Genomic DNA, 12,262 nt, shown 5'->3' on the forward strand with positions numbered 1-12,262 from the left:
ATCAAGTCAAGTTGATTTGTATAGCCCTAAATCACAATGTGCAGTTGACAAATATTCTCAATCATCCCCTGATCTTGAGCTCCCAAAAGGGCAAGGGGAAAACTCGAAAACCCCCTCCCTAGCAAGATGAATTCTTTTTGTGCTTTGTGGTAGAACTTCCAGTGTACACGTCAAGTCATAATAATAATAATAATACATTTTATTTGTACGGCGCCTTTCACGGCACTCAAGGTCGCCGGCACTCAAGGTCTTTGGAAGAATAAATTATCGACATCCTTTTTCAGGGATAGAAAATGCAGAAAGGTATCAATAAATACTAGCGACACCATGGCAAAAGCTAAAGTGCAGGTTTGAAATGAAAAACGGACAATTTCTGAGAGAGAAAAAGTTACATAATGGTTCATGTGTGGTGTGGTGTGGTGTGGTGTGGTGTGGTGTGGTGTGGTGTGGTGTGGTGTGGTGTGGTGTGGTGTGGTGTGGTGTGGTGTGGTGTGGTGTGGTGTGGTGTGGTGTGGTGTGGTCATTTCCGGCGTGGACGGACAGCTACATTGCCTGCACTCCTTTGTAGCCTTGCCGCTTCTTTTGCGGATTGCATTTATTCTTCTTGTACCTGCGGCCGGCACAAAGACAAGAATCATTGAATGATTGTCAATTGAATTGAATGTGAATGATTTTGCTGCTGCTGCTGCTGCTGCCGCCGCTGGCAAGATTGCACAAATCTCCCAGTGAAGACGCCACGCCACGCCACGCCACGCCACCACTCACTTGCAGCAGCAATAGACAGTTCCAGCCAGGCCCATGGTGAGCAGAGTCACACAGAAGATGATGAAGATCATCTGCTCCTCTCCTATTGGCTTGAAGACCAGCTCCAGGTTGCTACAACGGGGGCCGTAGAAACCGCTGTGACACCTGCCGAGCGGTACGTCATTTAGCGCAAACGTCAAAAAGAAATACATACACGTGTATATATTGGATTTGAGTGTGCGCGCACACACACACACACACAAGAAATATGTAGACACTTACTTGCAATGGTGTTCATTGACATCCACCAGCAGCATGCATTGACCTCCGTTCATGCAGTAGTTGGCATAAGAGGAGTCACAATTCTGGGTGGAGCGTTTCACCACATGGAGGCGCTCTTCCCCACGGCCTGAGGTGGAAGCAGCCGCAACATTCATAGGACTCCATACTCGAGACGTCGATCTCGGAAAAGCCTCCGCAACATTCATAGGACTCCGTACTCGAGACGTCGATCTCGGAAAAGCCTCCGCAACATACATAGGACTCCGTACTCGAGACGTCGATCTCGGAAAAGCCTCCGCAACATACATAGGACTCCGTACTCGAGACGTCGATCTCGGAAAAGCCTCCGCTACATACATCTGAATCAGAGGCGCTTGTATTCACTTCTCTTGAAAAGCTTTCCATTTTCTGCCAATTGGGTTGTCAAATTAACAGTAGACATTTTTCAATGATTGATTCTGATATCATTTACATCATCTGCCATTTAAAAGCGCTTTATACTCATATCTAGCCACTGTACCTGCAGACATGGACGAGTCAGCGTGTGTGGTGTGAACAATGGATGTGATGCTCTTTGTCAGGACTGAAGGCCACAACAGTATGACACCTGTTGAACACAAAATATAGATGGCATAGTGAAGCCATGCTCCCTCCCTGCCTGGCTGGCTGGCTGGCTGGCTGGCTGGCTGGATGGCTGGCTGGTTGGCTGGATGGCTGGATGGCTGGCTGGCTGGATGGCTGGCTGGCTGGATGGCTGGATGGCTGGCTGGATGGCTGGCTGGCTGGATGGCTGGATGGCTGGCTGGCTGGATGGCTGGCTGGCTGGATGGCTGGCTGGCTGCCTTCCTGCCTGCCTGCCTGCCTGCCTGCCTGATGAATGACTTCTCCTCAGGCCTCCCTCCCCCTCTCTTTTCATGGCTCCATGTATCCTGTTGCCTCCTCGTCATGTTTTGACTTGTTTGACGACAACGCCGGAGACCCATTTGTGCAACCGGTAGATATTAGCCAACGGCAGGAAAACCGCATTATTCTGGTTTTACGTGTCGATTGTAGACACTTTACACATGACGTAGCGACATGGTCAAACGTGTTGAGGAAAAAAAACAAAAATCTCTGAATCCACTTGACAAGATCTTTCAAAGTTTGTCACCCACCCATTAAGACTATTGATGTTGTAAGAAGTCCAAAAGGAAACACAAAGAAAAGAAAGGAACTTTCAAGTGTAATTGGAAGCTGTTCACATTGTATTCTTTCTTCACTTCCCTCATGTCTGAGCACACAAAATGACCAAGAAAGATGATTTGTTGCTTTTAATCAGGCACACAGATTGTTTCGATTGTGGGGATAAGTGTAACCACTTTGTTTGAACTCATAGCTCAAGTAAAAAAGGGAAACGCCTATTTTACATTCGTTAAACAGAGTGAAACGTTTCATTTTAGATGATGGCTTACAGCTAGCAAAAATAGAAATATCCCATCTTGATTCATTTGACTATGACACCATTTGATCAATTCAAATGATTCTTATCAAAGGAAATAGGGACGTACTCCAATGACCTTGTGATTGAATTGAATGCTTCTTTGTGGGATCATTTGTTTGTGTCTTGCGATTCAAATCAATATTTGGAGTTTCACCATTCTAGGCTGAGGTTAGGTATCACCGAAACGCTCCAATTAGAATTGCTCTGAGAAATGGCACTTTTCGACAACAATTTACCAACACTAGGTGAAACCATGAAATGACCAACAAGATGAAATACTTTTTCAACTTGATACGGTTTCTTCGAATGTTACTTTTGCCACTTTGATCACGATGGAGCATCGCGTTTGAAGGAGTCGAGCATCTGAACAAAGTCACACTTACCCCAGATTGAGAGGAGCGCCGACAACTTTGCCATTTGCTTTGGAACGATGACGTGCGGCTCTGCCAAAAGGTGCAAAATACCTTCCACGTCTCTCCAGTGTCGTGTTGGCTTGGCTTGTGCTGTCGGTGAGATGAGGCGAACTCAAGTGGCCTTGGGTGGGCGGGTGCGCTCGAAAGGCAGCCAGCCGCGCAGCCAGCCAGCCAGCCAGCCGCGCAGCCAGCCAGCCGCGCAGCCAGCCAGCCAGCCAGCCGCGCAGCCAGCCAGCCAGCCGCGCAGCCAGCCAGCCGCGCAGCCAGCCAGCCGCGCAGCCAGCCAGCCAGCCAGCCATCCAGCCAGCCATCCAGCCAGCCAGCCAGCCAGCCAGCCAGCCGCGCAGCCAGCCAGCCAGCCGCGCAGCCAGCCAGCCAGCCGCGCAGCCAGCCAGCCATCCAGCCAGCCATCCAGCCAGCCATCCAGCCAGCCATCCAGCCAGCCAGCCAGCCAGCCAGCCAGCCAGCCAGCCGCGCAGGCAGCCGCGCAGGCAGTCATCCATCCAGCCAGCCAGCCAGCCGCGCAGGCAGTCATTCGCTTGGAGACAAGAATCGAAAAGATCAGACAAAGGCCCCGAAGGCATCATCGTCGTCGTCGTCGTCGTGGTCAACGCCACCACTCATTACCGTAATTGGCGGCTTTAAACGTCCGTCCTGTCCTGGCAACCAACCAGACACAGATATTCCATACTCGATCGCGCTCCATCATCCATTTGATGTTGCAAAGACGACAATGGTCCCTTTTGAAAGGTATAAACAAGAACAATGAAGAGAATCTTCCATTTTTTGAGGCTCAAATTAGGAGCTGCAGCTCTTTCTTGCTTGGATGAATTGGACGTGCACACTTGATGTATAGGGGAAATAAAAGAGTAGTTTGGCACGAATCCGAATGTTGCGGAAAATGTCCATTTCAGTGCTTCAATTCAAACTGTGAGTGAATGAAAGTCGTATCAAGAAGATTCTCTAGCTCGAGTCAAGTATTTCATTCTTTTCTACTGTCATTTGGAAGAAATGGGTGGACTTACAAGCAGTCAGCTCAAAACGCAGTCAAATAATACCAAAGTGATAGCAAACTTTCAAATGCTTTGGTTGATGAGACATTTGAGGGTCTCAATCATGATCTTTTTCATTTTCTTTCCCCTTCAACAGTGACCTAAAAACCCAGTCGGTATTTTCTGTGGTCTGTAAGCTACAAAATCTTTCTTTCCCAAATTTGATTGCAAGTAGTTACGTATGTATATTCACTGAGAAGAAATCAAGGTGGTGAACTCGTATGCAAGGGTTGTTGATTTTTGGGGGGTTGGAAAAAAAAAAAGAGAGTAGCCACATTTAAAATGCCATGAATTTATTTGTACAAAATTAAATAAATGGAACAAAATAAATTATCACAATAAATAGTCGTCTTTTATTTGGAGATAAATACACAGTGCTTTGTTACTCTTGGCTGTTTTGTGATTGCGAGAAATCGACAGGCTCAAATGTGGCAGAGATGTCGGGAGGATGTCGTCACACCGTCACCTCACATGGTGCACATTCCATTTGTTTTGTCGATTTTGTATACCTGAGAACAAAAACACAACAAGTATGTTTCAGAAATAACAAACAAGTGCATAAGCCCAACGAGCTCTTTGTCTTACTTGAACAAATGCTCCTTGTTTGTGTGTGTGTTGCAATTGTGCTCACAGAATCAATTGATTGAAAGGCGCTAACCTCCTTCGGATGACGCAGTAGGCGACGGAGACCAGAACGAAGACGACCACGGCTGCCCCGCAGCTGAGGGAAATGAGGTGCTCCACAGCTACTATGAGACGGCGAGAAAACATGGTGTCCACCTCGCGGTCGTAGTGGCAGCGATTCCCGCTGAAGCCAGACGTACATCTACGCAGGGAACGGAGCATTTCAGAAAGACAACAGCAACCGACGCCTGCCGAGGAGGCTCCGACGGACGTGCGGGTTCCTTCCAGTGCCTCTTTGAATTCTCACATGCAAAAGGGCTTGCTGGTATCTTGGGGGTAGATGCACGCGCCGCCGTTCAGACAGAACTCCCGGTCTCGGCTTCCGCACGGCCTCTGGGGACTCAAAAGTAGAGGATCCTCCGTGCTGCCTGCGGCACATTCAATCGCAAATACACACTTGGCAAAATGGATCAATAATCGCTTCCAATATTTCAGCGAGCGTCTTCTCCTACTTTTGCTTACGTCACTTCCATCGATATTTACTGGCGCCGAAATACACTGAGAATAACAAGTACTACTTACTGTACGTGTCTGTCGTCCAACTAACGATTATACATAGGTAGCACAACACGAGGGCTGGCTGGCTGGATGGATGCCTGGCTGCCTGCCAGCCAGCCTGCCTGCCTGCCTGCCTGCCTGCCAGCCAGCCAGCCTGCCTGCCTGCCAGCCAGCCTGCCTGCCTGCCTGCCAGCCAGCCTGCCTGCCTGCCTGCCTGCCAGCCAGCCTGCCTGCCTGCCTGCCTGCCGTATGGATAAGGTTGTATCCATACCATTAGATTTGTTCAAAGCGCCGTTCGTTTAGCCGAGTCGCAATATCAGAACGTCAATGTCGGCTTCGTCACTTCTGCGTTAGTGCCCGTTATGGCGCTCGCCGAAGAAACCCAAAGAATTGATAGTTACTGTTTGGAAGCGGGGTGGGATTTCTCGTGCTTTGTGCTGACTGCCCCGACACGGCCAGGAGCAGAAGAACGGCTGAGAGGACACCTGGAAAAGGAGCATTCCATTGCTATTTCACCTTTCAGATCTAAGAAATCAACAAAGAACTCACCCTCTTTGAGGCTCTGCGTTAACATTTTGTCTCGAGCTCCGATGTCGCGCTACGGAACATCCTCCCAACTTTATATAGAGCACTCTCCCAACCGTGGGGAATTTTGGGATCTAAAAGAAGTCCCCCCCCCCTCCAAAAGAACTGAAGTTGCATCATACTTCCTTTATTCCCACGTATTTTGCACGCACAGACAAGTCCATCTCGGGCAGATGTGAGCCACAGTGGGGGCGGAATCATCCCGAGGCTCGTTCCGCTTTATGACCGCTCTCGCTTGGCACTTGAGATCATGAAAAATCCTTTTGGAGAGCATCTAAAGCACGGTTTATTTCATGTTCACTTTCCTGTGAAACCTGCTGTGTTCCACAAAGAATGCAAATGTAGAAAAAATATGAAATCTTATCATAAGAAATAAGTCAGAGATGAAAAGGAACATGGTATCAATGTCTCAAGTAAGCAGGTACGGAGTCTCCGTGCGCTTGTGTAGGCCCCGGGCCACTTCCGGGTGGCGGAAAAACGTGTCAATGAAAAGCAAATGAATCCATCCGGTGCAATCTATGCGTTGGAGAAGGGAGCAGATGTTGTCAACGGTTGTGCCAAGAGAAAGGTAGGTAGGTAGGTAGGTAGGTAGGTAGGTAGGTAGGTAGGTAGGTAGGTAGGTAGGTAGGTAGGTAGGTAGGTCGGTCGGTCGGTAGGTAGGTAGGTAGGTCGGTCGGTCGGTACGTATCCAACGTTTGGTTGCAAAACATAATGGCTAGCATACTAGCTAGCGTGAGCTCAACATCATGCTATCCAGAGCCTATATGTCTATGCTGTTAAAGGGGAAGTCAGCTCAAACATTTGATCGACAATTCTAAATACGGTATTCTGCTTCACGACTTATTTTTATCCATCCATCGATGGGATTTTGCCACCTTCTGTTGAGAGAAAATGACAGGTATTGGGGCTCAGCTGCTTTGGGAGTTTGGTCTTGTGACATTCACAAGATGAGCCACGATTGACCTGAGCAAGTGGCAAAAATGGCCGCCCCTTTAAGTCCTTCAGATGGAGAAGAAGGCTGAAATCACCATTGCAGACATTTTCTCAATGGCTCAAATGACTTATGGAGGAGGTTTGTTCATTTGTGAGATTGAAGACGGCTGGAGCTTTTGCCACCCGGAGGGAGGGAGGGAGGGAGGGAGGGAGGGAGGTATGTGCCAAAGTCAATGTCAAGTGTGTGCGTGCGTGCGTGCGCTGCTAATGCATCAGGGCGTTTCTGGCGGCGGTCACAGTGTTCTTCATCAACATGGCCACCGTCATAGGACCCACGCCTCCAGGAACAGGAGTGATATAGCTGGCCTTCTCTTTTACGCCTGCAACAAAAAGCAGTCATCATTTAGCACTGTACGTACACGCCCATCAATCCTACAGTAGCTCTGAAGGATGAAAACTCGTCTGTGGTGATTTTCCAGTCCAATTTAAAAAGAAGCAAAAAGTCTTTTTCCATAAAAGCAAATCAAATTGCTCATTAGGGGCGAAAAGCGAGTCGTTAGTTACCCTCAAAGTCCACATCACCGACCAGCCTCAGCTTCCCCGTTTTGGGCTCCACGCTGCGGTTGATGCCTACGTCAATGACCGCCGCACTTTCTTTCACCATGTCTGCCGTGATCAGACCGGGAACACCTAAAGTCAAAGTCCCGCCAAGTCAGTGGCTTGATGAGCATTTCTGCATTCCAATTGGTCCGTCTCATGACCTGCAGCGGTGACAATGATGTCTGCCAGGCTGCTTAGCTCCTTGAGCCGCTCTCTGGGCGTACATCTGTGAGCGATGGTCACTGTGGCATCCCCTAAAATGAAAGCCATCAAACAAAAGACGTCACGTATCACACGCAACGTTGCTTCGTTCCGCTAGGACCGCACTCACTTTCGTATAGTACGTGGGCCGATGTATGTCTGTTTGTACAAATGGCACACTTCCGCACAAAACCTTCCATGACAAGTCCCCGAGTAAATACATTTAACCGTGAGTTTGGCCCAAAAGGTGCCCGAATGACATCTCCTCAGTTCATTTGGATGACTACCACGGCATATTCCTACGCGGCCGGCGGAGCATCCGAGGCGAGGCGAGCGTACAAGCCGGGGAATCGGAACTGAATCAGAAGAAGCGCCGGCGGCGGGGAAAGGAAAGTGAAGGAAAAGTCTTATCCGCAACTGCTCTGTCCCTGTTTTCATCCATTCTTCTCAAAGCACACAAAAGCGTTGACATCATTGGCACAATGGTTGCAATGATCTTTTTTTTTTTTCTCCCCTTCTTCCTTCAAGAAGATGCATGTCCTTCAGTCATAGCTGAGCAGTAACCGGGAGATGAGGCCTGCGGCCATCTCAAGGAGCGTTCCAAGGGAATGCGGCGGAAGGAAGAAAGGAAGGAAAGGCAAGTCGGAGCGTGTCGCCAGCATCAAATGGCATACCTGTGCCTGTGCTTGTGCCTGTGCCCGTGCGGGTGAGTGAATGAGAGGTCAACTCTTGGAGTATATGTGCAAATACATTGGCGCGCCTGCTTCTTCGGGTGTACCTCCCTCCCTCCCTCCCTCCCTCCCTCTCTCTCGCTTGACGTGACGTGGCACTTTTTATTGCCCCGTCAAGTCGACCAATAAATAAGCCAAGTTGTAAGTGTCTATATGGTGGCTACTCAAAAGCGAATTCCTGTAAATGCCTATGGAACTTCCTGCAACCTTATAAGGTGGCCTGATCCGTTTGAGTCCCTCCCCTCCCCCGCCCGCACAAGCACTCCCCGGTGTTCCTTTCCGGTAAACATCCGGCGGCAATGCGAGAGGAAGGCTACACTTGTGAAATACAGTAAGCCCAATGTTGAATTATGAAACCTAATGTGCATGATGAATTGTGGTGAGCGTTTAACACTCTTCACTTTCAATAGGCTCATTTCTTTTCTTTTTTTCTGATCTGCTCGGTCGGTAAAAAATGGCTTACGTACTTTTAGATTGACATATTATCTTTGACTCCGCCCCATATTGTGCAGCGACATCAGCGCTCTGCGTATCATTTTGGGTGAATTTTCAGTCACACACACACACACACACACTCACCGCCGGGGCGCTCATGGTTGCGATCGGTATGCAGCAACATGGCGATGGGCATCCCCACATTTTTGGAGCGTCCGGCGACCAGCACATTCTTCCCCACCGTGTCAATACCTGCGCCAGCCACACATTTTCAAGGGGAAATAGTTGAAGGGGAATGAATTATGCCTGGCACCTCACTCCATTTGTCCTAGTCCTTCCTCTCAAGGATAAAAGCTAGCAATATGATAAGCATCCAATGACTGCATATCTGACACAGATGAGGACAAAAAGAAGAACAGTCCAATTCTTCAGATTTGACTTTGTCAATGTGTATCGTGATTCATTTGTCTAGATCGGGGTCACACTTTGGTCAGGAGGTCACGGATTTGTCCAAAAACGGGCCAAATCTCGTAAACCTCCGAAACACACGCACCCAAGGCGGTAGGTACATATGTAGTCGGCCATTTGGATTGGAATGCGCATTTTGTGGCCCATTTCTTTCAAGTTGTTCTCCCGACCAGGAGGAGCACACGCCACCGTTGTTATTGTAATACCAAATGACTACAAATAAGAATGGAAAAGGCTGGAGGATTTGATCTTTTGTTTTTTGGGGAAAGAGAAAATGTATTGTTGACGTATGATTCAGTGTCCATTGCAGGGTAGAGAATTATTATTATTGGGCGCCATCTAGTGGACTTGAATGGAAAGTTTGCTAGCCATCGTCGGGGCCGGCCCGATTGAAAGACAGACGTGTTTGGATGCCAGTCGATGATTGCACTTTTCATATTTTCATACTTTTCTATGCTTTGCTTTGCTTTGCTTTGCTTTGCTTACCTGCTCTTTTGATGATCTCCCAGACAGCTGCAGGCGTGGCAGGCACCATGGATCTCTGGTCAAGACACAGCTTGCCGATATTCACAATGTGGAAGCCGTCCACGTCTTTCTCCGGAGCAATGGCGTTACACACTGCTCTTTCATTGATGTGCTCTAAGTCGAGAGAGACACCGATGACATGATTGTCATCGAAGATGGAGCGAGCGGTGTTGCCCGACGAGTATGACCGGAGCCGCGGGGTCCGAGCCGGCGCGCGGCGCGGCGCGGCACGGCGCGGCACGGCGCGGCACGGCACGCTACGCTTGCAGGGCTGTTTACCGGGAAGCGGCAGCTGCACCAACACGCCGCTGACCCGCCAGTCTCGGTTCATCTTGTCTATTAGATCCAGCAACTCCTCCTGAGAGACGGAGCTCGGTCGCAACACCGTGTCGCTGGAAATACCTAGGGTGCAAAAAACACGTCAGGGTGACAACAGCTGTGTTGCTTTTTCTTAGTGTTTAGAAAGGTGTGACATCTGACCCAAAGTGCTGGCAGCGCGTGTTTTGTTCCTAACGTAAGTCCTGCTGGCCGGGTCATCCCCCACAAAGACCACTCCTAGATGAGGTCTCATGTTACCCTGAGCAACCAGCTCTTCCACGTCACGTTGGATCTCTCTGTGGAGCTGACGAGCCAACGCCGTCCCCGAAATCACCACGGCGGCGTGCCTGCAAATGGTCAAATATATTTGGCAGATAGCGCTGTTCTGCTTGCTGTCAAGGACCGATTCAACGTGCCGTATATTTCTTCAGCGCATCAAGTGCACTTCACTGACACCAAGTGCGCTGTGGAAATACAATGATTGGATTTGGAAGCAATTTGAAGAAGCGCTTCATTATGCCGCTCTTTTGGATAGACACAGGGCGACCTGTTGTATCAATTGGAAAGTGATTTTCTATTGTCGTCATCATCGCAGCGGTTTTTCTCCTGATGTGTCCGTTGACGGTGTTTTCAACGGATTTAGGACGCTTAGCAATTGCACGCCGGGACAGTCCAACCGGTTGCCATTTTGTGGGTGGGAAAAGGATAGACCCTGGGCCCACTGATAACTTGGTGGAGAGGGCAGGCCAGGCCCAGGGCAGGCCAGGCCCAGGGCAGGCCAGGCCCAGGGCAGGCCAGGCCCAGGGCAGGCCAGGCCCAGGCCAGACCAGGGCGCCCAGACCATCAAGCACATCCTCCGAGAATGTGAATGGGAACACCCTGGAATAGTTGGCTGTTTGGCGTGACAAGCTATGATGATGAGCAATAATGCAAAGTGACATTGACTGTCTTAGGTTAGCCTGCTTTCTTCTTTGCTCCAAACACAGTCATCTGGCTGGTTGTGGACACTCTGATGTCATCTTTTCTTATCAAACGTGTTGACGTTTTGATACGCAACGCCAGCAAATGCAGCAGCACCTGCAGTCGAAGCGCATGTCCTTCCCAAGTCCGTCCGTCTGTCCGTCCGTCCCCCAGCTCCCCTCCCATCATCACCTCCATTTGAAAGTAACGTCCGTCCGTCCGTCCGTCCGTATGCTATTAAAAAAAGGCTTGACTCCAGCGGACACTTTTGAGTGGTATTACCTCGTCGTCGATTGGTGCAGGTGCCTCCGTTGACTCTCCCATTTTCTGTGGATCCGCAGCTTGGCCCGACAGGAGCGGTGGGGGTCTGCCAACCGGCAATAAAGCGCCCAGTAGGAGCGGAGCGGGCATACTGAGGCAGCCATGTTTGCGCGCGCGCGCGAGAGAGAGAGAGAGAGAGAGAGAGAGAGAGAGTGCGCGTGAGCGTTGTCATAGAGACCGGGAAGCTAACCCATGCTAGGTGCTAGCCGACAATGTCGTTCGCGTGCAACCCGAACACATAAAGCTACGACCGAATATAATTAGAGGTTATTCAAATATGAATTAAAGAGTAAATGAGAAAAAAAATAGGCTTAAGTTTCTTGAATTTAAAAGATACCTCTCTCTCTCTCTCTCTCTCTCTCTCTCTCTCTCTCTCTCTCTCTCTCTCTCTCTCTCTCTCTCTCTCTCTCTCTCTATCTATCTATCTATATATATATATATATATATATATATATATATATATATATATATATATAATATGTATATTTCCCAAGAATCCCACGATTTGGATTCCGGATAAAAAAAAAAAAAAAGTAATAATGAGTGGGGATTCAATATTAATGTAGGTATCCGGAACACGGAGTGAATAAATAAGAGATCACTATTTCTGTATACAGTATGTATTTTTTTCTTTTGCAGTGTGACGTGTCATTTATTCAAATGGTCCCACATCCTTTGAAACTTACTGTAACGATCGATTGAAATGAAGAAGTCGGTTCACAACGTGTTTCCGCCACGAGATGGCAACAAATATTGCTCTCCCAAGACGTCAGTCATCCCAGGAGCATCAGGTGTCTCCTCCCTCTCAAGGCAATTTTGTCAACACTATCGGTTCAAATGACCCAGAGGACATTTCTATGTCGCCTTTCATTCCCCAGGAGAACAACAAAGTGGCAATTCAATTCTCTGCATGAGACAATCCAGGAAGATTGATTGATTTGGTTGGCCGCAGCAAAAACGGACCTTTTCACTTTTTCAAATGACACATAGCAGTGTGGTGTCTTCATGTGAAAGCACACCTGATATCAAATC

At 48.8% G+C, this 12,262-nt stretch overlaps 3 protein-coding genes across 4 annotated transcripts; all 3 read right to left on the minus strand.

The window, feature by feature from the left end:
- Positions 1-409: 409 nt before the first annotated feature.
- Positions 410-3,022, minus strand: LOC147058722 (proepiregulin-like). Its single transcript, XM_085909844.1, has 5 exons — positions 2,890-3,022; positions 1,547-1,633; positions 1,027-1,153; positions 766-909; positions 410-610 (listed from the first exon to the last, which is right to left on the minus strand). Exons 1-5 carry the CDS (start codon positions 2,921-2,923, stop codon positions 544-546), a joined length of 459 nt encoding a protein of 152 aa, XP_085765970.1. The 5' UTR covers positions 2,924-3,022; the 3' UTR covers positions 410-543.
- A 1,225-nt stretch (positions 3,023-4,247) lies between these two features.
- epgn (epithelial mitogen homolog (mouse)) lies at positions 4,248-5,847 on the minus strand. Of its 2 annotated transcripts, none has more exons than XM_085909842.1 (5): positions 5,703-5,847; positions 5,555-5,638; positions 4,903-5,023; positions 4,630-4,797; positions 4,248-4,480 (listed from the first exon to the last, which is right to left on the minus strand). In XM_085909842.1, the coding sequence occupies exons 1-5, from the start codon at positions 5,725-5,727 to the stop codon at positions 4,426-4,428; spliced, it is 453 nt and encodes a 150-aa protein (XP_085765968.1). In that variant the 5' UTR covers positions 5,728-5,847; the 3' UTR covers positions 4,248-4,425. The 2 variants fall into 2 exon arrangements, with proteins under 2 accessions (XP_085765968.1, XP_085765967.1); XM_085909841.1 differs by having other exon boundaries at positions 4,603-4,797.
- A 1,046-nt stretch (positions 5,848-6,893) lies between these two features.
- mthfd2l (methylenetetrahydrofolate dehydrogenase (NADP+ dependent) 2 like) lies at positions 6,894-11,346 on the minus strand. The gene is made up of 8 exons (XM_085909843.1): positions 11,192-11,346; positions 10,112-10,296; positions 9,911-10,033; positions 9,593-9,745; positions 8,783-8,890; positions 7,433-7,525; positions 7,236-7,361; positions 6,894-7,051 (listed from the first exon to the last, which is right to left on the minus strand). Exons 1-8 carry the CDS (start codon positions 11,332-11,334, stop codon positions 6,936-6,938), a joined length of 1,047 nt encoding a protein of 348 aa, XP_085765969.1. The 5' UTR covers positions 11,335-11,346; the 3' UTR covers positions 6,894-6,935.
- Positions 11,347-12,262: the final 916 nt, after the last annotated feature.

Source organism: Syngnathus leptorhynchus, chromosome 4 (genome assembly GCF_054491065.1).
Source record: "Syngnathus leptorhynchus isolate UIUO chromosome 4, UIUO_Slep, whole genome shotgun sequence".
In the NCBI taxonomy this organism is placed as follows: Eukaryota; Metazoa; Chordata; class Actinopteri; order Syngnathiformes; family Syngnathidae; genus Syngnathus; species Syngnathus leptorhynchus.